General features: G+C 36.9%; 1 protein-coding gene across 10 annotated transcripts in view; it reads left to right on the top strand.

The window, feature by feature from the left end:
* Positions 1 to 27,758, top strand: part of PIP4K (phosphatidylinositol 5-phosphate 4-kinase) — a 1,849,876-nt gene that overhangs the window by 1,475,371 nt on the left and 346,747 nt on the right. For all 10 annotated transcript variants that reach the window (XR_010947853.1, XR_010947854.1, XM_067758108.1 and 7 more), the window contains one exon: positions 17,966 to 18,030. Coding sequence is in view for 8 of the 10 variants with exons in the window: in XM_067758108.1 (XP_067614209.1) it covers positions 17,966 to 18,030 (65 nt within the window). In the remaining 2 variants the exon portion in view is untranslated. The remainder of the gene's footprint in view (positions 1 to 17,965; positions 18,031 to 27,758) is intronic.

Below are 27,758 nucleotides of genomic sequence, written 5' to 3'. Positions count from 1 at the left end.
AAATGATCTGGAAGCTCTTACCGACCTATTTTCCATGGCCCGCTTCATAGAACAAACTTCCCTAGACAACTTTGCAAAACCTTCACACATTGAAGAAGTAATTTTCACTAAATTTTCTACAGTTTTTTCAAATTGGGAATTTGTGGTTGCTATATTAGTGGTAAAATTTCATTTTTACTTATTACCTCCCACATATCATCAGCTAGTTTAAGCATATCATGAATATTTGCACCATTTGACCCTGTTAAAGCTATAATTTTCGTAGCCCTTCCACCGTATGGAGATCTGTCCGAGCTCCGCTCACTATCGTTACTGTGTTGAGAAACATCACACCACTCTACATATAGAGGGTGAAACGAGTCTCAAGATCGGTACCAACGGAACAGTCACGATGCCACAACGTAGACGACGATTCTGATCACACTATGCCAATTCACGTCACTTAGGATACACAACCGTGGGCTCAACGAGTTGAGGAAGAGGAACTTGCGCAAAGTGCGGAAGAGAGTATTCTTCTCACAAAAGGCAGTGTCGCGGCATCAAATACCTTCCGCCCACTTTTCCAACACAAAAGGCGGTCGCGCGACTTTACATCAAATACTTGCCAATCGCCGATTCCAATAAGCCTTACAGGTAGAGACTTTCGAACACCAGTCCATAAACGTTTCGGAAGCTCAGTATCTCGTCCTGCTCCGCAGAAAAATTGGCGACAGGGCGGCTCGGCATTTAATACTTTCCGACCGTCCAAACGTCGCAATTGTCACAGAGCCCCTAACACAAACACTCCGTATGCGCGAAAAGAAGCTACGCCTACCAACGAAAGCAAGTCGCTCACCCTCCAATGCGCCACACCGAAAGGCTTTCAAGCAGGAAAATTAGCATCGATAGCACCTGCGCCAATTTTGACCACCTTCGAGCCGGTAGCACCCACAACTATCGTAAGGATTGAATCCGGCGGTCGAGTTCAACTCGTGCGAGCATTAATTGACCCGTGTACGCCAAATACAATCATAGAAGCAGAGCTAGCACGGAAACTGCAGTGTAGTATGTCTTAAAATCCATTTTTCTTACATTGTATTACATGTGTACATACATACATTTTGTCGTGTGCCATCGCCCAAAATAAAGAGTGCAATCAACTCGAACCCAATAAGTATTTATGCATTTCTATATGTATGATTCATATTTGTTTACGTTTGTCAATCAGTTGCATTTCCCAGCAAACTGAGTACATTTAGATTGTAAGCATTAGTGTAAATAGGTATTCTAGTATATAGGAAATATTTGTATAAAAAGAATCAAATTGTCAAATAAAAATTCAGTTTCTGTTCAATTATCAAAAAGAACACCACAAGTAGTTTTTTTACTTTACATGGCGATCCTGCCAGCTTGCTTTGATAAAAAGCAGACTGCTATTCCTGAAGCAGGCTGCTAAAATCCTAGCAGCACTATTAAAAAAAAACAAAATTGCCTATTAAAGAAGATCCTGATTCGATCCTGCTTGGTCCTGATGTCAACCACAAGCTGTGATCCTGACGTAAATCAACAGTTGCTTCTGATTGTCAAGGATACTGTGATGCACAATTAGCAACATCTGAAGAGTTTTTGGATAGAGACATAGACATGGTGAAAACCTAACAGCTACAATTAAATCCGGTTATATTAGTGATCGCAGCAACTGGCAGCAAGGAATAGGCGTGTCGACTAGCAGCAAAAATATAAGTATAAAGTAATTTAGTTTTCCTTTGGCAACTTAACGGTTGCCCACCAAGTAGCAGACATTTTTTCAGATATATTTAAGGATTAAAAAAAAAAATAATAACAATAAAGAAAAAATAAAATTAACAGTAATTAATTGTAACTCACTACGATGAAAAATAGAACAGAACTAAGAGAACAAAATAAAATTTTCCGGTAGATTAAGTAAAATTGATAAAAAAAAGGATTTTGGAAAAAAAAGCAACACAAAATATTAATGTAAAAGAAAAATTTTAGGTAAGCTAGAATGCCTATGTTCAATAATATTAGAATACAGAATAAAAACAAAGAAATTTTATTAAAATAAGCTTAAATTAGTCTTTATTCAATATTATATATTTTTTCTTCAAAATGCCTCGGTGGAAAAAATTTCCAAACGGCATTATGATAGCTGCTCGCGCCTCTTCCTACTAATTTATCATCGCCATACCTGCCTTTCCACGCCTATTCCCTCATTTTGCATATACTACCACATTATCGTCGCATTTGTTGTTGTCGCTAGTATTTACTAAAGATTTTTGAAAGATAAAGATGTTGCAGGAACCAAAAATAGTGTGAAGCAAGCTTCACAAAACTCTAATAGGTCACATTCACCACTCACCACAGCAGAATTTCTTAAACTGCCACTGTCAGTATTTATTATTTAACGATTATTTGTACACTTTTTATTCAACTAATGTGTTCAGGATTTTAACTTTTACCCTCTAAAACTCCAACCATTGTATTTGTGTGCTTAAATTATGTTAGAAATTGTGTTAAAGTTTGGTGTGGTTAAAGTGACCTACTAGAATTTTGTGAAGCTCCGCTGCTTTCCACTGAAGTTCGCACATGTAACATCTTATTCTTTCAAAAATCTTTGTATTTACTAATTTCTTCATTGGAGCTCATTATTGCTAGCCACCCACATTCGTCATCGTCTTAGTCGATGCAGCATACATCACAAGCATACATAAATACATGTAGCTATGGATACAAATATATGTGCCTGCATACGATCATACATAATTACAAGCACCTATCATTTTATAATTAGCCATCTCATGAAATCATCCGATATAAAATTTTTGTATTTTGTCAATTTAAAATAACAGGGCATTGTGAATGATGACTAAGTGTGATATCTTATCTGTCAACTGCCTGACAGGATGTTCAATATGGCTAATTTTTAGCGTTTTGACAGGGTGTTCAACATGGCGGCGCCTATCTTCAGCGGGTGATAGAAAGAGATACAGAATGAGACAGCGATAGTCAATTACAAATCAGGTAATCCAATGACCTTGGAATTTTGACGTCTATGCAGAAGATATCACATTTAGTTATCATTCACAATGTAACAGGGCTTTTCCATGGAAAATACCTATGACTTATTTTTTACAGCTTACCTATTTGAATCTTGTCTTAGTTTTTTAAGAATCAATAACCTTGTTATCGTGACCAAGTGAAGTTGCTCAAATTAAAGTATCTATATATATTAAAGCCAAATTGTTCGCCCATTTATTTTTTTACTAAACAATTGTAGAAAACGCTCCACAATTCTCCAATGGCAATAGCTGGATATGAAATAGGAAAAGAAATATTAAAAATAGATGTTTGGTTAGCTGTTTTGTTTTGCGTATTCATACTATTGATCATTGCAATAGCTATGATTTAAGAACTCATGAGCTTAACACCGACTTATAATAATTGAATGTTCAATTAATATGTTTTTCTAAGATAAACTGAAAAGAAAGGAAGACACATTTACTCTCATATTGCGATGGTACCATTTCGAAAACCGCCCCGTAATCATCATCAGGAAATTTCTTTGAAATTTAATGTTATCAAAGGTTTCACCGAAATTCGAACCGGGAATCACATCATTTTACACTAAAAACACAACTGAGATCTGTCTCTATATTAATTTTTGTGTTATGTAGGTTTGTTTTTGTAAAGTTTCTTTTTTCGATTCGAATGAGAAGCGTTGTAAACCCGGGCTCAGTTTTACGTATTTATGTTTGTATGTTTAATGGTGTGTTCAATTTATACTTATTATTTAAGAATTCATGACCTTAACAGTGGCTTATAATAATTGAATATTCATTTATTATGTTTTTCTAAGATAAACTGAAAAGATAATAAGTACTGGTATATTGCAGTATGCCATATGGCATATTCCAAATGTTTCTTTCTTTTCAGTTTCATATAAGCCGGTGATAAGCTCATTAATTCTTAAATAATAAGCAAAAATTATATAAAAAATAAACTTAGACAGACCAAAAGCATTCAAGAGAGTATCTAAAACTTCATCCTAATTAAAACGCCAATTTATATTTATTTTGTTTTGGATGCTCATCATGTAACTCAAATTCGGTACTGCACCGCGGTAGTTTCCGTGGAAGTTACCGAAATAACAGCTACGGAGGCTGTCAAGGTAGAAGATTTAGACCACAGCCCCGATAAAACAATAACTCTAAACAAAATAATGACTGTGGGAGTAGATAAATTCACAATTCACAAAACAGGAGTAGGAGAAGTAGTTTAATTAAAAAACGCTCGTAATGTACTTAAAACCAGCAAACTCCACTCCAAGAGTAAACAAAAGAAAATGGCATGTACTTACGGCCCGATTATGTGCACTTGACAAATTGTCAATAAGTTGACAAGTAACCAAGATTTTTATCAAGTTGACAAATATTTCTATTCTGTGCATAACTTGACAACTCTAAAAAGCTCTACGACCTGTGCTTTTCACCATACTGTGGTGACATAAATAAAGTAAACCCAAATCAGCTGTTTAGTGCAACAATCGCGAAATGGAATAAACGTAAGAATTAAATATTGTTCATTATTTTTTGTAATAAATATTTTAAAATCATGGTTTTTTCAAGGAAATCAAAAGTGGAACGTGCTACGCATGAGCAATTGGAGCGATATGTCTCATTTTATGCTGCTAACCCCGAAATGGGAATAGAACAAAATAATCCGCAGAGTTTTTTCCGGGTAATTTTGGCATGGCTTTGGAGACTCCCTCGGGGTCATTCCTGGATGGTTTTGGGGACTCCATCGGGTCCTCCCGGGGTCATCTGGAGGACATTCCGGAATGGTTTTGGGGACTCCCTCAGGATATTTTGTGGGACATTCTGGGATGGTTTTGGGGACTCCATCGGGTCGTCCCGACATCATTTAGTGGTCGTTCCGGGATGTTTTTGGGGACTCCCTCGGGTTCATTTGGGGGCATTCCGGGATGGTTTTGTGGGCTCGCTCGGGGTCATTTGGGGGACATTCTGGGATGGTTTTGGTGACTCCCTCGTGGTAATTTGGGGGACATTCTGGGATGTTTTTGGGGACTCCCTCGAGATAATTTGGGGGACATTCTGGGATGGTTTTGGGGACTCCCTCGGGGGAATTTGGGGGACATTCCGGAATGGTTTTGGCGACTCCCTCAGGATAATTTGTGGGAAATTCTGGGCTGGTTTTGGGGACTCCATCGGGTCGTCCCGACGTCATTTAGTGGTCGTTCCGGGATTTTTTTTTGGGACCACCTCGGGTTCATTTGGGGGCATTCCGGGTTGGTTTTGTGGACTCCCTCGTGGTAATTTGGGGGACATTCTGCGATGTTTTTGGGGACTCCGTCGGGGTCATTTTGGGGGTCATTGGAGGATGGTTGGGATGACCAATATAAGACGCCGGGACGACCCGATGGAGGCCCAAAACCATCCCGGAATATCCCTCAAATTACCCCGAGGGAATCTCCAAAAAGATCCCGGAATTACCTCGAGGGAGTCCCCAAAAACATACCGGAACGACCACTAAATGACGCCGGGACGAAATGATGGGGTCCCCAAAACCATCCCAGAATGTCACCCAAATTATCCCGGGAGGACCCGATGGAGTCCCCAAATCATCAGAATGTCCCCCAAATTACCCCGAGGGAGTCCTCAAAACCATCCCGGAACGTAAGCGCTCGTTTTCAATCCTCCGAAATTATATTTCAAAAAAAAAAAAAATTTGTAGCATCATAGATACAAGCAACCTAATTGTTGCCGTTGCTTCTTCAAGAGGCTGAGCTTCTGGCCAGCGAGTATTTCGATCAATTATAGTTAATATGTACCTGTAACCATGTGAATTCGGCAAAGGTCCAACAATATCTGTATGAAGATGTTGAAATCTACCTTTTGGAATGGATATTTTACTAATAGGGGTTTTGGTGTGTCTAAATATTTTGGATTTTTGACAACTTATGCAAAGCTTTACCCATTCATTTATTGTTGTTATTCATATATGGCCAAATATATCTTGATATTATTAAATGAGCTACGTTATGTAATTTAGAAAACACTTCTCTTCGAAGAGTTTATGGTATATATGGCCCAGTAGTTCCTTTTGATTCGTCACAAAAAATTTTGATGTTGATGGTAGGAACATCTATTTCTTTCAGTCTATAAACACAGTCTCGGTTTTTTATAAAATCTTTTAAAAATGCATCTTTCTTCTGCTCGTCATACAATATTCTAAGGTTAAACTCACCAGTATATCACTGGTGAATTGAGAAATATATTCAAGCTGTCTTGCCTGACGAGGACTATGCTCAACTGTTAAACCTAAGACATACGTTAAAGGTTTATGATCTGTATAAGCTCTAAATTTTCGGCCTTCTAATATGTATCTAAAATGTTTAATAGTTGCATATATTGCTAATAACTTTCTATCAAAAGCACTGTATTTAGCTTCAGAAGCTATTAACTTCTTTGAGTAAAAAGCTAAAGGTTCTGTTTTACTTCCAACGTGTTATTCTAAAACACCTCCTATTGCAACGACTGAAGCATCTACTGATATGAAAAGATCTGCCTTTTTATCAAAATGATTTAAGAGTATATTTGATGCAAAAATTTCTTTGACCTTTTCAAAATTTTGTATCGCATCATTATTCCAATTAAAACTGTGACTATTTTGTGTGAAAGCAAATGTTACCATTGGGTGTATCGGGCTTAAGTATTCTGCTAATCTAGGTATGTAGAGATGGTAATAATTCACCATTCCTATAAACTTTTGCATTTGCTTAGCTGTTTTTGGACCTTCAAACTCACGAATGACTTAATGCCTTCGTTAGAAATATTGTATCCAGAAAATCTATTTGTGACGTACCAAAAATGCATTTGTTAGGCTTGATGTTTAAGTCGTATTCCTCTAAAGTTTGAAATACTATTTTTAGATGTTGTATATGCTCCTTCTCGTTACCACTTGCTATAAGATACACAAAAACAAAATCTAAGCCGGATAACACTTCATTAATGAAACGTTGAAATGTCTGTGCATAATTTCTTAGGCCAAAAGCATTATAACGAACTCAAAAGGACCAAAAGGTGTGGTAGTGGCAGTTTTACCAATGTCTTCTCCTTCCAGTGGTATTTGAAGATAGGCTCGTACTAAATATATTTTTTCAAAAATATGTTTCGAACGTAAATTTATATTTAAGTCGTGTATATGAGGCAGCGGATACCTATCTGGAACTGTTATAAAATTCAATCGTCGATAATCGCCACATGGACGCCAATCATTGGACTCCTTTTTAGAAACTAAATGTAATTGGGAAGCGCAGTATGAATAAGATGGGCGAGAAATGCCAGATTTCAATAAAAAATCAAACTCGCTTTTTGCAACTTTAAATTTAATAGGATCTAGTCTTCTGGGTTTCGTAAAAGGTAATTTACCATGGCAAGTAATACGATGGACCGTGGAATGCTTCACGGGCTTATTGTAGTCAGGATCAGATATTAGTGATGGAAACATTTTGAGTAATTTTGTATATTTTTCGTCTACCGGAAATATTTTTGGCAAAGAAATTTTAGAAAAACCCGATATTGTATTTACGGAAATATTTGCCGAAGGATCCATCAAACATTTATTTTTTAAATCAACCATTAAACCATATTTTGCTAAAAGTCTGCACCAATTATTGGTTTTGTTATATTTGCTACAACGAAACTAAACTGAAATTCCGGTCTTAAGCATAAATTCACATTTAATAATTGTTTACCATTCGTCTTTATAGGAGTACCGTTGGCTGCCGTCAAAAATAGATCTGAACATTTTAAATTATTTTTGAATTCGGAAAAGGAAGTACGGAAATCTCTGCGCCACTATCAATCAAAAATTGCAATCTATTGTCTTTATCATAAGCAAAGAGGCGACGTGATGAATTTTCATCCAACCCACTACTTCCCACCAAAGTAATAGGTGGAATTAGTTTTCCTGAGATTCATGTGGTTGAAAGAGGAAGGTTTGACACATTTTCCCGCTTTGCTACCATAACGGTAGTGATATCTTCAAACCCAGTTTCGAGAATTTGATCTATTTCGCGAATGATTCCTACTAAATGATCTGGAAGCTCTTACCGACCTATTTTCCATGGCCCGCCTCATAGAACAAATTTCCCTAGACAACTTTGCAAAACCTTCACACATTGAAGAAGTAATTTTCACTAAATTTTCTACAGTTTTTTCAAATTGAGAATTTGTGGTTGCTATATTAGTGGTAAAATTTCATTTTTACTCATTACCTCCCACATATCATCAGCTAGTTTAAGCATATCATGAATATTTGCACCATTTGACCCTGTTAAAGCTACAATTTTCGTAGCCCTTCCACCGTATGGAGATCTGTCCGAGCTCCGCTCACTGCCGTTACTGTGTTGAGAAACTTCACACCACTCTACATATAGAGGGTGAAACGTATCTCAAGATCGGTATCAACGGAACAGTCACGATGCCACAACGTAGACGACGATTCTGATCACACTATGCCAATTCACGTCACTTAAGATACACAACCGTGGGCTCAACGAGTTGAGGAAGAGGAACTTGCGCAAAGTGCGGAAGAGAGTATTCTTCTCACAAAAGGCAGTGTCGCGGCATCAAATACCTTCCGCCCACTGTTCCAACACAAAAGGCGGTCGCGCGACTTTACTTGCCAATCGCCGATTCCACGAAGCCTTACAGGTAGAGACTTTCGAACACCAGTCCATAAACGTTTCGGAAGCTCATTATCTCGTCCTGCTCCGCAGAAAAATTGGCGACAGGGCGGTTCGGCATTTAATACTTTCCGACCGTTCAAATGTCGCAATTGTCACAGAGCCCCTAACACAAACACTCCGTATGCGCGAAAAGAAGCTACGCCTACCAACGAAAGCAAGTCGCTCACCCTCCAATGCGCCACACCGAAAGGCTTTCAAGCAGGAAAATTAGCATCGGTAGCACCTGCGCCAATTTTGACCACCTTCGAGCCGGTAGCACCCACAACTATCGTAAGGATTGAATCCGGCGGTCGAGTTCAACTCGTGCGAGCATTAATTGACCCGTGTACGCCAAATACAATCATAGAAGCAGAGCTAGCACGGAAACTGCAGTGTAGTATGTCTTAAAATCCATTTTTCTTACATTGTATTACATATGTACATACATACATTTTGTCGTGTGCCATCGCCCAAAATAAAGAGTGCAATCAACTCGAACCCAATAAGTATTTATGCATTTCTATATGTATGATTCATATTTGTTTACGTTTGTCAATAAGTGACATTTCCCAGCGAACTGAGTACATTTAAATTGTAAGTATTAGTGTAAATAGGTATTCTAGTATATAGGAAATATTTGTATAAAAAGAATCAAATTGTCAAATAAAAATTTAGTTTCTGTTCAATTATCAAAAAGAACACCACAAGTAGTTTTTTTACTTTACATGGCGATCCTGCTAGCTTGCTTTGATAAAAAGCAGACTGCTATTCCTGAAGCAGGCTGCTAAAATCCTAGCAGCACTATTAAAAAAAAACAAAATTGCCTATTAAAGAAGATCCTGACTCGATCCTGCTTGGTCCTGATGTCAACCACAAGCTGTGATCCTGACGTAAATCAACAGTTGTTTCTGATTGTCAAGGATACTGTGATGCACAATTAGCGACATCTGAAGAGTTTTTGGATAGAGACATAGACATGGTGAAAACCTAACAGCTACAATTAAATCCGGTTATATTAGTGATCGCAGCAACTGGCAACAAGGAATGGGCGTGTCGACTAGCAGCAAAAATATAAGTATAAAGTAATTTAGTTTTCCTTTGGCAACTTAACGGTTGCCCACCAAGTAGCAGACATTTTTTCAGATATATTTAAGGATTAAAAAAAAATAAAATAATAATAATAATAAAGAAAAAATAAAATTAACAGTAATTAATTGTAACTCACTACGATGAAAAATAGAATAGAACTAAGAGAACAAAATAAAATTTTCCGGTAGATTAAGTAAAATTGATAAAAAAAGGATTTTGGAAAAAAAAGCAACACAAAATATTAATGTAAAAGAAAAATTTTAGGTAAGCTAGAATGCCTATGTTCAATAATATTAGAATACAGAATAAAAACAAAGAAATTTTATTAAAATAAGCTTAAATTAGTCTTTATTCAATATTATATATTTTTTCTTCAAAATGCCTCGGTGGAAAAAATTGCCAAACGGCATTATGATAGCTGCTCGCGCCTCTTCCTACTAATTTATCATCGCCATACCTGCCTTTCCACGCTTATTCCCTCATTTTGCATATACTACCACATTATCGTCGCATTTGTTGTTGTCGCTAGTATTTACTAAAGATTTTTGAAAGATAAAGATGTTGCAGGAACCAAAAATAGTGTGAAGCAAGCTTCACAAAACTCTAATAGGTCACATTCACCACTCACCACAGCAGAATTTCTTAAACTGCCACTGTCTGTATTTATTATTTAACGATTATTTGTACACTTTTTATTCAACTAATGTGTTCAGGATTTTAACTTTTACCCTCTAAAACTCCAACCATTGTATTTGTGTGCTTAAATTATGTTAGAAATTGTGTTAAAGTTTGGTGTGGTTAAAGTGACCTACTAGAATTTTGTGAAGCTCCGCTGCTTTCCATTGAAGTTCGCACATGTAACATCTTATTCTTTCAAAAATCTTTGTATTTACTAATTTCTTCATTGGAGCTCATTATTGCTAGCCACCCACATTCGTCATCGTCTTAGTCGATGCAGCATACATCACAAGCATACATAAATACATGTAGCTATGGATACAAATATATGTGCCTGCATACGATCATACATAATTACAAGCACCTATCATTTTATAATTAGCCATCTCATGAAATCATCCGATATAAAATTTTTGTATTTTGTCAATTTAAAATAACAGGGCATTGTGAATGATGACTAAGTGTGATATCTTATCTGTCAACTGCCTGACAGGATGTTCAATATGGCTAATTTTTAGCGTTTTGACAGGGTGTTCAACATGGCGGCGCCTATCTTCAGCGGGTGATAGAAAGAGATACAGAATGAGACAGCGATAGTCAATTACAAATCAGGTAATCCAATGACCTTGGAATTTTGACGTCTATGCAGAAGATATCACATTTAGTTATCATTCACAATGTAACAGGGCTTTTCCATGGAAAATACCTATGACTTATTTTTTACAGCTTACCTATTTGAATCTTGTCTTAGTTTTTTAAGAATCAATAACCTTGTTATCGTGACCAAGTGAAGTTGCTCAAATTAAAGTATCTATATATATTAAAGCCAAATTGTTCGCCCATTTATTTTTTTACTAAACAATTGTAGAAAACGCTCCACAATTCTCCAATGGCAATAGCTGGATATGAAATAGGAAAAGAAATATTACAAATAGATGTTGGGTTAGCTGTTTTGTTTTGCGTATTCATACTATTGATCATTGCAATAGCTATGATTTAAGAACTCATGAGCTTAACACCGACTTATAATAATTGAATGTTCAATTAATATGTTTTTCTAAGATAAACTGAAAAGAAAGGAAGACACATTTACTCTCATATTGCGATGGTACCATTTCGAAAACCGCCACGTAATCATCATCAGGAAATTTCGTAATGTTATCAAAGGTTTCACCGAAATTCGAACCGGGAATCACATCATTTTACACTAAAAACACAACTGAGATATTCTGTCTCTATATTAATTTTTGTGTTATGTAGATTTGTTTTTGTAAAGTTTCTTTTTTCGATTCGAATGAGAAGCTTTGTAAACCCGGGCTCAGTTTTACGTATTTATGTTTGTTTGTTTAATGGTGTGTTCAATTTATACTTATTATTTAAGAACTCATGACCTTAACAACGGCTTATAATAATTGAATATTCATTTATTATGTTTTTCTAAGATAAACTGAAAAGATAATAAGTATTGGTATATTGCAGTATGCCATATGGCATATTCTAAATGTTTCTTTCTTTTCAGTTTCATATAAGCCGGTGATAAGCTCATGAATTCTTAAATAATAAGCAAAAATTATATAAAAAATAAACTTAGACAGACCAAAAGCATTCAAGAGAGTATCTAAAACTTCATCCTAATTAAAACGCCAATTTATATTTATTTTGTTTTGGATGCTCATCATGTAACCCAAATTCGGTACTGCACCGCGGTAGTTTCCGTGGAAGTTACCGAAATAACAGCTACGGAGGCTGTCAGGGTAGAAGATTTAGACCACAGCCCCGATAAAACAATAACTTTAAACAAAATAATGCCTGTGGGAGTATATAAATTCACAATTCACAAAACAGGAGTAGGAGTAGTAGTTTAATTAAAAAACGCTCGTAATGTACTTAAAACCAGCAAACTCCACTCCAAGAGTAAACAAAAGAAAATGGCATGTACTTACGGGCTCTTGACAAATTGTGAATAAGTTGACAAGTAACCAAGATTTTTATCAAGTTGACAAATATTTCTATTCTGTGCATAACTTGACAACTCTAAAAAGCTCTACGACCTGTGCTTTTCACCATACTGTGGTGACATAAATAAAGTAAACCCAAATCAGCTGTTTAGTGCAACAATCGCGAAATGGAATAAACGTAAGAATTAAATATTGTTCATTATTTTTTGTAATAAATATTTTAAAATCATGGTTTTTTCAAGGAAATCAAAAGTGGAACGTGCTACGCATGAGCAATTGGAGCGATATGTCTCATTTTATGCTGTTAACCCTGAAATGGGAATAGAAAAAAATAATCCGCAGAGTTTTTCCGGGTAATTTTGTCATGGCTTTGGAGACTCCCTCGGGGTAGATTCCTGGATGGTTTTGGGGACTCCATCGGGTCCTCCTGGGGTCATTTGGAGGACATTCTGGAATGGTTTTTGGGACTCCCTCGGGATAATTTTGGGGACATTCTGGGATGGTTTTTGGGACTCCATCGGGTCGTCCCGACGTCATTTAGTGGTCGTTCCGGGATGTTTTTGGGGACTCCCTCGGGGTCATTTGGGGGACATTCCGGGATGATTTTGGGGACTCCCTCGGGGTCATTTGGGGGACATTCTGGGATGGTTTTGGGGACTCCCTCGGGGTAATTTCGGGGGTCATTCCGGGATCTGATTGGGGACTACCTCGGGGTAATTTAGGGTCATTGGGGGATGGTTGGGATGACCACTATATGACGCCGGGACGACACGATGTAGTCCCCAAAACCATCCCGGAATATCCCCCAAATTACCCCGAGGGAGTCCCCAAAAACATCCCGGAACGACCCCTAAATGACCGCGGGAGGACCCGAGGGAGTCCCCAACGACATCCCGGAATGACCCCCAAATGACCCCGAGGGAGTCCCCAAAAAGTACGTAGCGGACGCACTATCGCGAATAAATATCAAAAGCCTTAAAGTGGAAGCATGTAAAATACCAGAAGTTACGATAAGATCAGAAACTAGAAAACCAGCCAGTAATAATAATAGCAATGAAGAAAATAAAAGTCACAATGAGAACCCTATAATATATGAAGCGCTCGTTTTCAATCCTCCGAAATTATATTTAAAAAAAAAAATTTTTTTTAGTATTATAGATACACGCAACCTAATTGTTGAGGATAAGATTGACTTTAGACAACAATTCTTGACCAGGCTTATGAAAGAAACCGGCAATTTAGGACTTGTAAAAATACAGTTGTCCTTAGGAGACAAATTGTTCGAAAATAATTATACTCGAGTAGTCAAATTTAAAGAAATAGGCACCAAAGTTCTCAAAAAGCATTTACCCCAGAGGTTATGCATGTGACAAACCTAGACAAAATTAAAGAAATTCTTCATAAATATCATAACGATCCTGTTTTTGGTTGTCACCCAGGAATTAATCGCATGACAAACAAAATAAAACAAAAATATTGCTGGAAAAATATGAGAAATGATATAAAAAAGTATATAAAAAATTGCATCCACTGTAATAAAATTAAAATCAATAAACACGTGAAAGAGCCAACGACCATAACGGAGACACCTCTGAAGGTATTTGACATAGTACAAATCGATACATTCGGACTATTACCGAAATCGATACACGGAAATGAATATGCTTTACTATTATATTTGATCTAACTAAATACTTAGTTGCAGTGCCAGTTCAGAGCAAACATGCTGTAGCAGTTGCTAAGGCTGTATTTGAGCATTTCATTCTGATTTATGTTTGAATGAAAACAATCATAACAGATATGGGAACTGAATACAAGAATAGTTTATTTGAGGAATTGTGCGTGCAGGGAGTGAGCAAAATAAAACCCGGTGCATAATACTGCGAGGTAAGCACAGCGTGACTGAGCGTATATGCATATTGGCTACGGTAGTAGAGGGTTACATCCGTCTCAATCCGAGGACTCACCTCGATCCAAACCTTACTACGCAATTCCAATTTATGCCGCTAGCGGATCCACAATTTTACCAGTCGTCGCCAGTCCGCCTTGTCTTAGGCGCTGACGTTTACGCAAGGATCATGGTAAGCGGCACCTTTACATCATCGGTCGGAGGCCTGCTTCTGCAACCGACCATATTCGGATTGGACATTTCCGGCTCCACGATGTCGTAACTGTGCGACTCAGGACTTCAATTGATTTATTTTCGTAATTTGAGTTCTTATTGTTCAATTGATAAATTTTTCAAATTGTTAAATTTATAATTTAAAAATTTCTCGTACGTTAACATTTTCATTGTTTACTAATTTCAGATTTTCATTTCATAATTGAAATCAAACGTTGAACCAGCTGGTGTCGGCATTTCGAGGATTGCCCATGGCAAGAGGGCTAGCATGTTTAATCCAGTGGCCTAATTAATTTCCTACCGGGTAGTCGCTCTTGATTTTTTTCCGTTTGTCAGCAAGCAACGTCTAACTTCCAATCGTCCTCTTGGTCCAGCATTTTCTTTCGTTAAGAGAGAAAATCGGGGTTCGGTGGCGATATGGAAGTTACCGGTGGCTCTGATTTAGTTTGCATGCCAACAAGTCACCACCTGTTGCTGCGTTTGCCAAGTTTTTTCATTTTTGGATACTCCAAATTCAAACAAAACGAAGGTCCTAAAATCATTTTATTGTGACATTACATTAATTAACGAAATAAACACAGATTTTAATTATTATACATATTTCAGTGTACAAATACTAATTATCGTGTTTTATTTCTTTTACGCAAAACATAATTGGATTCATTCCCGCCAATTGTGTCGAGTCCTGATGGGACGTAATTGTGTGGGCTTATTTTACAGAACAAAACGAGGCATTCATATGTAGGTTTGTAACGTAACATTCTTAACGGATCACTTGGGCCATTTTAAAAGCCATTCAATCAAAAAGCACAAGCGCCCTTTTAGTATGATGCAGCAATCCATATAGCAAAAAAATTTAAATCTAGGAAATAAGTACCAGTGATGTACGCTGTATATGATCGGATTTCGCTGTGAAATGCGGCCTCCCATTAACTTTTTTTAATACAAATAATTTACCAATTATTTCATTACATTTACCAAAATGAAAAGAAGCACGCTTGCATATACATATACAAATATACAAATATGCAAATACATCCTATCACATTTTTTAAACACCAAAGCGATTTTTTTAAATTTTATTTTGATTTCAGTGATACCAAAATTTTTCGGCTCAGTATTTTTTGATAGTTATTGAAAAGGTTTTTTTGTGTTTTCATTCAGCAAAAAAAAAGGTTTTAGAATTTTTTTATATATGAAGTTTAAACAACACTTTTTTCTTGAACCACTGATTAGAACTGCCGAAGTATCACCTACCCAACAAAGAACAAAATTGAAATTTGGCGCATTTGAAACTTTACATAGTGGAACTTCCTAGTACAAATTAACCAAAATTCAAAGCAAATTACCCAAATGCAAATACAAAATGGTTATCCCATAAAAAGGTCAAGATACCTACTAGCCAGCTTTCAATTAAATGGGATATTTAAATATTTCTGAATTAATTACGAATTTTTCCGAAAAAATTTGATATTATTAATTATCAATTGTTTTTGTTTTTATCGGCCTATTGATAAATGATTCGAGCTCAAGGCCAGAACAATAATTTTTTTCTAATGATAATTATTGCTATTTTCTAATTTTTCTAAATTTAAAAATTGTTAATACATCCCAGAGCACGGGGAAAAAGTGTCAATAAAATATGACACTATGACAGCATTGCCATCAAACAAGTTCAATTTTCACATCCATTCTGCAACAGATGTCGCAGTGTTGTGAATATCAATTGGCACGAACCACAATAGAAGTAGGATTAATGAAGACAAACAAAAAACCGCTGTGATGGCTGAATGGTTATAGCAGCGGCGCCTAAACGTTGCCGATGAAGGAATCTAGCAGTTCCCGAAATGGATCTATACAACGAGCTTTGGCAGTTGTCTAAATTATTTCTTTATTCTATTCTAATTAAAAAATTTTTTTCAATTAAGAAAAAATTTATCATAACAATAATAATGATAAAAAATTATTGTTAGGCCTTGAGCTCGATTCGAACCCGCGATCTTACAAATCATTAGGCCGATATAACAACAAAAATTGTTAATGCATCCCAGAGCACGGGGAAAAAGTGTCAATAAAATATGACACTATGGCAGCATTGCATTCAAACAAGTCCAATTTTCACATCCATTCTGCAACAGATGTCGCAGTGTTGTGAATATCAATTCGCACGAACCAGAATAGAAGTAGGATTAATGAAGACAAACAAAAAACCGCTGTGATGGCTGAATGGTTATAGCAGCGGCGCCTAAACGTTGCCGATGAAGGAATTTAGCAGTTCCCGAAATGGATCTATACAACGAGCTTTGGCAGTTGTCTAAATGTTTTCTTTCTTCTATTCTAATTTCCTATTCCTTTTTACCAACTATATTTATTCAGTGTTGCGCCATCTGGTGCAAATCACTGACAATGCTGGATTTTTTTTTATTGTCAATTACTTTGTTTGACATACCCAAGTGCTCCTGGTTTATTAACAATTGTTTTTGTTTTTATCGGCCTATTGATAAATGATTCAAGGTTCGATTCGAGTTCAAGGCCAGAACAATAATTTTTTTCTAATGATAATTATTGTTATTTTTTAATTTTTCTAAATTTGAAAAATTGTATTTTGTTTTTGGAATAGTAAGTAGACAATTTTTCAGACAACCTGCCATAGCTGCGCAGATAGATCCATTTCGAAGGGTGCTAAGCCTTCATCATCAGTACGCTTTAGGCATGCTGCGCTAACCATTTGGCTATACAGCGCTTTGACTGGCAAATTTGCTACTTCTATTCCTTTTTACCAACTATATTTATTCAGTGTTGCGTCATCTGGTGCAAATCACTGATAATGATGGATTTTTGTTTATTGTCAATTACTTTGTTTGACATTCCCAAGTGCTCATGGTTTATTAACAATTGAATTATTATTAATTATTTTTATCGTATGGAAGATGCCACGGCCCTTTATAACCTCCTCGAAGTGCAAGCAGTAATTCGATGAAATTTCCACGCAACCTGATGAAGAGTTTTATAAAAAAAAAAACACATTTATTTTTTTATATAAGAAAAATTTATCGTTGATGCGCCAACAAAAAAAATTGTATTATGTCTTTATTACTTGTGCAGTAGATTAAAACAGCTTTTTTTCAGAACATTTAAGTATATTAGTTTGAGCACTCAGCAATATTTGATAACTTCTTCATCAAAAAAGATATCACAGTATGAAAAACAATGAAAGATGAGTAACTTAAAATATTAGTAGGATATGCATTAAAATTTTTTTACAAAAAAACTACTTTTGTTGGCGCAGCGACGATATGTAGAAAACGAGATAATTCGAAAAATTCAAGTGGGTGTAATGTGTTATATTTTGATTATTCTCAATTGCAGATAGACGGGAGATATATTTTATTGCTATTATCGATGTTTTGACGCAATATGGTGTTAAAAAGCAGGTAATATTATTTGATATAAATTAAATACAAATAAATATGGATCAAAATGCAGGAGAAAAAGATATAATGCTCATGTTTTGAAATATTAACAACAGCTTTTCAGAAACAATACTATAAAGATAAAGCGCAATTAACCAATTACCAATTACTGGCGGCCACCGTGGTGTGAAGGTAGCGTGCTCCGCCTACCACACCGTATGCCCTGGGTTCACACCCCGGGCAAAGCAACATCAAATATTTAGTTTTTCAATTAGAAGAAAATTTTTCTAAGCGGGGTCGCCCCTCGGCAGTGTCTGGCAAGCGCTCCGAGTGTATTTCTGCCATGAAAAGCTCTCAGTGAAAACTCATCTGCCTTGCAGATGCCGTTCGGAGTCGGCATAAAACATGTAGGTCCCGTCCGACAAGTTTGTAGGGAAAATCAAGAGGAACACGACGCAAATTGGAAGAAAAGTTGGGCCTTAGATCTCTTCGGAGGTTATCGCGCCTTACATTTATTTATTTATTTTTTTAAATACTTAAAGGCCATCTAGATTGGAAACTTCGTTAAACATATATACATAAATTGCTCTCTTCCTCAATAGTTTTGTTTCTAATAAGCAGTTTACAATAGCTGCTCCTAAATTTGTCTAAAGGACATGTTTAAAATTTTTTATCATCTTTTTCTTTTTCCCTTTCTTGCATTGCTCGGTGCTCTGAACTTTATGTGAAATTTCAAGTTTAAAGCTTAGTGGAAAGTCTTTTAAAAACTGATTGCGACATTCAACGGTTGGTAGTAAATGTGTAAATATTCCTAGTCAAATATGGTTTGGAGACAAATCGGTTTCGGCGTTGGGCCATCTGCCTTGTAATATTTCATTATGATCTGTTGTTGTGTTTGGCTTGTATTTCGTCGGCTTATATTCAATACCCTCTATAAGCAAAACCTCAGGTTTTCCTGAGAGCAAAAAAACGGTTTTGGAATCTGTATTGTAATTTGCTTATAAAATGGAGTAGGCTAATGGTCGATGAAAAGTCCCGTTGTGTATCCAAATTACTTTTTTGTTCTAAACTCAGCCTAATTTAGTTTAAAAGTCAGATAAAGATATTGTTGATAGAGGTTTTTGCAGAATAAAGAAAATATTAGTTTCTTGAATGTTGTGTTTATGTTGAGCCGTTTTTTGAGAACGACGCCTTGTAATATTGGGTAAAGCACTCCATACCGAAGACCGTTATGGTGCTTCTCAGGGCATGTGTTAGCAAAACTGGTAACCGTGGGCGGTCGGTAGTAAGTTTATGTATATCCCGACCCGTTTTCAATATTTCTCCTAACGTTATCCGATTGAAACTGTAATACCTATGTATGAATAAGTAAAAATGTATAGTGCTTTTGAAAAGAATTTCATTGCTGATGGAGAAATTTCCAAAATGCTAAAATAAATGCAAAATGAAATATGCTAATATATATTATAAATGGGAAAGTTTGGATGTTTGGATATTTGTCCAGACGTTTGTCTTTGTGACTCAATCACGCAAGAACGGCTGGACGGATTTGGATGAAATTTGGCACTCATCTATCCAATAGTCTAGAAGGATCTTCTTGCTATATTTTTTTGAAAAGGGGGAAAGTTCCCGCCCTTAGGAATAGTTATAATTTAATTATTGTATTTTTTCGTCTTTGTGACTGATTGTGACTTCGAATAATTACTTTTTAACAATTTTTACACATTATAACTCTAAGTATACTGACCTTCACTTATATTACAAACTCAATGGGTCAAATAAGTCGAGGGCTTACAAAGTGAGCAGTGACACCGTCCACCCCCTCTGGTGCAAAATCTATAAATTGTTTTAACTCAATGTAAATTTTCTCCTAAATCAATAATTTTTGGTATCTGGCTCATACAGATCGAGATCTAAACAATTTTGAAAAAACGATCAGTGGTGCTCTCCTTCTCCTCCCGCCATTCACCCACCTTCAATTGTTTTTATTAGCACGCTTTTATTATCATTAGCTGTATGTTTGTTTGTTTGTTACTCTTCATTCGCTTCAACGCGCCTGCTGCTTTATTAACATGCTTTTATAATTATCTTCAACTTATTTGTAATCCCGTCAAGGTCATATCGAGACCCTTCCGGGATCTTTTCAGGATGGTCTTCGGGATCCGTTTGGGATCCCGTCGGGGTCATTTCGGGACTTTCGGGACTCTCCCGGGATCATTCCTGTATAGTTTTCGGGATCCGTCCGGGATCCCGTCGGGGTTATTTTGGGACTTTTTCGGGATAATTTCTAGATGGTATTCGGGATCCCGTCAGGGTCATCGCGGGACTATTTTGGGATCATTTGTTAACCTTTCCGGCATCATTTCTGGATGGGTTTGGGGATCCCATCGGGTCATACCGGGACTTTTTCCGGACTATTTCGGTATCATTTTGGAACCCTTCCTGGACCATTTCTGGAAAGTTTTCGGGATCCGTCTGGGGTCCTGTCGGGGTAATCTCGGGACTTTTTCTGGAAAATGTCAGGGTCATTTCCGGACTTTTACAGGATCATTTCTGGATGGTTTTCGGGATCCGTCGGGGATCCAGTAGGAGTTATTTCGGGACTATTCTGGGTTTATTTGGGGATCCTTTCGGGATAATTTATGTATGATTTCCGGGATCTGTCCAGGATCCCATCGGAGTTTTTTCGGGACTTTTTCCTCGGGATCATTTGCGGACCCTCCAGAGATAAATTCCTGATGGTTTTCGCGATCCGTCCAGGATCACGTCAGGGTCATTTCGAGATCATTTGAGGACCCTTCTAGCATGATTTATTAATGATTTTCGGAATCAATCTGGGATCCCGTCAGGGTCATTTCGGGATCATTTAGGGACCCTTTAGGAATGATTTCTGAGATCCGTCCGGGATTATTTCGGAATAATTTGGGGATCCTTCCGGAATAATTTCTGGAAGGTTTTCGGAATCCGTCCAGGATCCCGACGGGTCATTTCGTGACATTTTCTGGACTATTTCAAATCATTTGGGGACCCTTCAGAGATAATTTCTGAATGATTTTCGGGATACCTCTGGGATCTCATCGGAGTTATTTCGGGACTTTTTCGGGACTATTCCGGGATAATTTGTGAATCCTTCCGGTATCATTTCGGGACTTTTTCGGGACTATTCCGGGATGATTTTGGGATCCTTCCGGCATAATTTCATGATGATTTTCGCGATCCGGCCGGGATCCCGTGAGGGTTATTCCAGAACTTTTTCGGGAGTATTCCGGAATCATTTGAAGATACCTCCGGGATAATTTCTGAATGGTTTTCGGGATCACGTCGGGGTTATTTCGGGACTATTTCGGGATAATTTGAGACTCTTCCGGTAAAATTTCTGGATGATTTTCGGGATCCGTCCGGGTACCCGTCAGGGTCATTTCGTGGCTATTTCGGGATCATTTTGGGACCCCTACGGGATTATTTGTAAATAGTTTTCGGGGTCCGACCGGGATCTGGGGGGTTATTTAGGTAGTATTCCGGGGTAATTTGGGATCCTTCCGGGATAATTTCTGGATGCTTTTCGGGATCCCGTCAAGGTCATTTCGGGACTATTTCGGGATCCTTCCGGCACGATTTCTGGATTATTATTATTATTATTATCTACCGGACATAGTCCTCACAGATATGTAACAACTTAAACAAAAATTATCGAGATAGAAAAATATATGGTAACAATTTATAAATACAACGACATTATAACAAAAAATTTTTGTAAAAAATTCGCTACTGCTTAAATAAAACTACATGTAAAAACATTTATATAGTAATACGAATACTGAAACATATTAATTGAAAAGAAAGTAATCAATAACATCAGCTTTAAAATGTTCTTTACATGAGCTAAAATCGGCATGATTGCAAACAGAGTTACATAAGGAGATCATTCTGTGAATAGGTTCATTATTTCCAAAATTCGTTCTACGCGTTTGGACGTAGAAAATGTATTTGTCCCTTAGACACCTTTCGGGTGCATAGAAGGGGAGAAGAAAAAGTAGTTCCGGAGAATCGATTTTGTTGTCGTAAATGTCTTTGATAAAGAAAATACCACAAATTTTCCTTCGAGTATTAAGGCACTGAATATTTAAAATTCTACATCTTAGTGCATAAGATGGCATCGATTCAAAAGTGAACATTCGTCGAAGCGCGAATTTAGTGAATCTCCTTTGAACTCTTTCTAACCGGCTGGAATGTGTTACAAAGTCTGAGTCCCAAATGATGCAGCCATATTCCAAAGTGGATCTTACAAGGCTAATGTAAAGACTTTTCAGCGTTAGCGGATCAAAAAAGTCTTTGGAATTACGTTTGAGAAAGCCGAGTTTTGAATTGGCTGCACTGATTATGTACTCCCTATGAAAGTCGAATCTAAGCTTCGAGTCTAAGTATACTCCTAAATCCTTAACAGTAGTTGTACGATTGAATGAGTCGCTATCGTTAAAGTAATAGCTGTTCATTATGCATGCGTTTCTCCGAGTGAATGTGATAAGGTTACACTTGGAGAAGTTCAAGAAAAGACCGTTACTATTACACCATTTTATCAATTCCAAGATGTCTTGCTGTAGCTCTATGCAGTCGCTAATGTGTTTAACTCTGTAATAAAGTTTTAGATCATCAGCGTACATCAGGCAACTACAAAATTTAAAACATTGGCAGATATCATTTATAAATAAAGAAAAGAGTAAAGGGCCCAGATGACTACCTTGTGGTACTCCTGATGTAACGATTATAGGCTTGGAGAGATTGCTGCCGATCTTTACTATTAATTTCCTGTTTTGGAGATACGACTCAAGCCAACTTAGGGCGTTGGAGTGGATTCCGAGTTTCTCGAGTTTATTAAGTAAAAGATTATGATTGAGACAATCGAAAGCTTTTACGAAATCAGTGTACAGAGTGTCCACTTGTTCGCCGTCCTCAATCGCATTAACCACACAATTAACAAATATTGTGAGATTTGTGCTGATGGATCTCCCTGGATAAAAACCATGCTGTTGAGGAACAATATAGTTTTTAAAAACTGCAAATAGCTGGTCATTTACAATTTTGTCCAGCAGCTTTGGGATGATGGATAGCTTGGCAATGGGTCGATAGTTGTCTATCTTGTTTCGAGGGCCAGACTTATAAATTGGCGATAAGAATGCCACATTCCATTCGTCAAGGAAATTACCACATTCAAGGGACTTGTTAAAGATTTTAGTAAGAGGCGGATAGAGTGAAACCGCACAATTCTTTAAGAACAAGGGTGGCAGAAGATCGTATCCAGCCCCCTTAGATACATCAAGGTTCATAAGGGACTCCAGGACTTCTTCCTCTGTAACCGTGAACTGACCAATATTTACAGACTCCGCTATGGCAGTTGTATCACATGACGTACTAACTGTCCGGAACCTGTTAAATACCGACCCGAAGAAGTCGGCAAAGAGCTCACATGCTTCCTGAGTTGAGGAAGCAACTTTGCCTCCAAACTCCATTGATTTCGGCATACCGTTATATTTTCGTTTTGAGTTAACAAAAACCCAAAAAGACTTCGGGTTGGCTTTTATGTTAGTCTCAAGCGAATTAATATATTTATCATGAAGGAACTTGGATAGGCATTCAAATTTCTTCCTGCACTCAGCAAATTTTGCTTCGTCATCAGCAGAGCCAGTTTTCTTAAATTTTTTATGCGCTTTGTTTCGTTGGTTTTTTAACCTCAAAAGTTCTTTTGTGTACCATGGGAGATTGAAAGATCTCTTTTTTCTGTGGGATGGGACGTATAAGTTAAGGCTTTCTTCTACTACGCTCTTGAACTTTATATACATATTTGATAAGTCTAATTGCTCAAAGATTAAATTCCAATCAATGGAGTCGAAAAACGCATTCAGAGCCGTAAAATTCGCCTTATAAAAATTGAAGTAGTACTCGGGTTCAATGGAGTTTTTATCGTATTTATAGAAAGAGAACTGGATAGAGATTGCTTTGTGATGAACCGATTCACAGGTGAGTGGCATATCACACTTATAAATATCACAGGATATATCATTGTTTATAAAAATTAGATCTAACACTCTGTTTAAATCATTTCCAATGTCGTTAATTTGAGATAGGTTAAAGGAGTACAATGTATCACAAAGTAAGTCCTCGACATCCTTTTTAGATGTAAAGGGGGTTAAAAAGCCGTCATCAGGATCTCTCACCCATTGAATAGAACCCAGATTAAAGTCACCCAAAATACAGGGCGTTTGGTGAGGTAATAGAGAATCAATAATAAAGCTGATATTATCAATATGTGACTTGTACATTCCATAATTGTTATTTGGTGGGATGTAACTAGCAATAAAGAAAATTTCATTTATACTATCAAGGAACGTTTCTCCTATATTTACAGAAATACAAATTTGCTCAATGTTGGCATCATTAACGCGTAGTTGCACTTCACGACTTGCCAGAGAAGATGCTACAGCCACCAAAATACCGCCCCCTCTTGTTACCCCCGGTTGCAGTACTCTGTCCCTTCGATAGACATTATAAAAACGATCAAAAAGCTCTGATGATAAAAAATCTGCAGTCAGCCAAGTTTCCACGAGTATGATGACATCAAAGTCGTGGGTTGCTGCCGATTGAAATAGCTCATTTGTTTTTGTATGCAGACCACCGGCATTGTGATAATATATTAGGAGCTTTGGATTTGTGATAGGCGCATCACTCACTGTCCTCCCTCTGTCGAGACAAACTTTTGAAAATGGTTTTCAGGATTCGTCCGGGATCCCGCCAGGATCATTTCGGTACATTTTTGGGAATATTTCGGAATCGTTTCGGACCCTACTGGCATCATTTCTGGATAGTTTTCGGGATTTGTACGGGATCTCGTCAGGGTCATTTCGGGACTTTTTCCGTACTCTTTCGGGATCATTTGGGCACCCTTCAGGGATCGTTTCTGAATGATTTACGGAATCCCATCGGGTAATTTCGTGACTTTTTCTGGATTATTTCGGGTTCATTTGGGGAGCCTGTCGGAATCAGTTCAGGACGTTTTTCGGGATCAATCTTGGATCCCGTCAGGGTCATTTCGGGATCATTTGCGGATTCTTTAGGGATCATATTTGGATGGTTTCTGCATTCTGGCCGGGATTATTTCGGGATAATTTGGGGATCCTTCCGGCATCATTTCTGGGTGGTTTTCGATATCCGTCCGGGATCCCGACGGAGTCATTTCGTGACTTTTTTATTTATTTATTTATTTATTATTTAAAGTCGACGACAAACTTGAAATGGTCGACAGCATAATATAAAAGATATATAAATATACAACTCAAAGGTTAAAATTTAAGATACATAAATCGAGATATCAACAATGTTATATTACAAACAAAGATATATTATTGAACATTACAGTTTAATTTCAGAATATAATAATAAGAAATATGAGCAGAAATAAGATCTTATACAGAGATCTTATACTGGCGGAATGCGTCAGATTCCGCTCAGCATGATTTCGGAATGCAGTGGATTCCAATCTTGCTGTTGGAATGCAACAAGATTCCAATCATCATGTCATGGGAATCCGGCAGTGCTAAGAATAGTGTAAGAGGATACGCCATCACAAGGCATAAAAAAGTAACATGACTTGTGTTGTTGGAATGCACTGGATTCCAATCAGCTCGATGCCCGACCCATAAGATTATACTGCCGGAATGCATACGATTCCGGTCAGTGACTCATGAAAAAGCATATTTTTAACGTTGTTGGAATGCACCAAATTCCAATCAACACAGTACTGTCTTGTACCTTCTTAATGATACATGTTGATAAATGTTCCTCCATCGTTATGCGAGATAGTCCCTGTTTTTTACGGAAGAAATAAATGTCGGCAAATTATATTAGCTTGTATCTTTTAGATTAGATAGGCAAGTATTGCATTACGTATAGCGGCAAAAGTACATTCAAGACTGATACAGCTATACAAGTCATTGTAGTGCGCGCACCAGATAAGAAGAGGATTATTTTTAGCAAAGTTTCGTCGACGAAGGTGTAAATAAAAAGGAACGTAGTGCCTGGATACTCTAGGGGGAACCGCAAAAAATAAGCGGCTGAGAAGGTCCGTAGAATCAATTTCTCCAAGATCATTTGGGGATCTTTCTGAGATCATTTCAGGATCCGTTCGTCATCCCGTCCGGGTCATTTCGGAATATTTTTGAGACTATTCCGGGATCATTTGGTGATCCTTCCTGTCACTGGCGGATCTAGGGGGGGGGGGCTATGGGGGCTAAAGCTCTGCCCTCCGTTCGAACTAAGTCATTACGTGCAAGGTTGAGGTATCATACGTGCGAGTTACGTGCACTTTGCACGTAACGGCATACTGAGGACACACGGTATGGTTTTAAATTTTTTATGCCAAAAATTGTCTACTGTGAATATTTTTACCGAATGCATCTCGCATTTTTTACAGAAATTGAATTTGACTCACTATCTTATGGTTGGGAAGCTCTGGAAATTGAAATAAGTGGCATAGAGGGCTCTACTCGTTAAAAACTTAACAGCATATTGTCAGCCCCGCCCTTACTTGTTATAATTATATTTATATTTTTTAATAATAAAAATACGTTAAGTAAGCAGTAATTACCTTGTTCCGCCAAATATAAGAAAAAACTTAACGCCGGCACATATGGCTCGTCTTGCCATCGAAATGACATTTCATCACTTTCATCGCTTTCTTCATTTTCGAAGTTTTCTGCTGTTGCTGGCACTTGCTTTTTTATTAAATATCTGATAAAAAGATTCTTTAGTGGCGTTTTATGCAAAATATTTCCTTACCTTTTCATTTCTACGTTGTGTAAGTGATGACACTTGATAATCGATTAATGTTTTATTATCAGTTGATTACCAAGCTGCCACATCATCATAACGAAAAAAAATAAAATAAAATTTCGATGTCATTTGATAAACACATTACAGATTTCACAATCCGAGTTTCTTGTACTTTATTAGTATGTTATTTAATTTTTTTTAATTTTGAAAATGTTGGTTTGGTCATGTCATTTTATATTCTGTATACATTTCTTTAACACATCATGGAAAACAAAAACAAAATTTGAAAGTGAAAAAATTTTTGTAATATTTTAACCAATTAAATACCCGCAATAGCAACACTATTCTAATAAATATCTAAAAAATTCTCTTTGGTTTTAACTAATTGTAGTTTCACTCACTTGTTCTACGAATAGTAAGTAATACCTTCACCCATGCCATATCAGTTAATCTAACTTAATAACAAAATGTATTTCTTTAATTCGAAAAAACTGTATTGTACTATTCACTTAAGCGCACCTTTCAAATTATCAGCTCATTTAGTTATTTTTGTTTACTCTATTACAAAAATAAAATACATCAACAAAAAAAATAATTTTTAAACAGATATTTTGATAAACAGGCTGAGGTGAATAGCCCATATATTTTATTTTCTCCTTGCAGGCGGGGCCGCGGGTAAAGGCTAATCTAATTTCTAATGTAATATATATTGTATTATTGTAACAAATCCTCTTATTTGCCCTTCTGCTAAGTTCGAATCACTAAACTGTTTAATAAATAACTCCAATATTGAATAATGGAAAAATGGCCTTTATTAAAGTACTTCACAATAACACTTATACTTTACAACTAGCTTGCTTAACAACCAAACTGATTGATAGCTCAAATGAAACTCACTCCTCGCCTCTACTGTTGCGCCTTTTATA

This window comes from Eurosta solidaginis, chromosome X (genome assembly GCF_040869045.1).
Source record: "Eurosta solidaginis isolate ZX-2024a chromosome X, ASM4086904v1, whole genome shotgun sequence".
Classification (NCBI taxonomy): Eukaryota; Metazoa; Arthropoda; class Insecta; order Diptera; family Tephritidae; genus Eurosta; species Eurosta solidaginis.
Note: the sequence above shows the minus strand (reverse complement) of the source record. Positions and strands in the feature narration are given on the sequence as shown.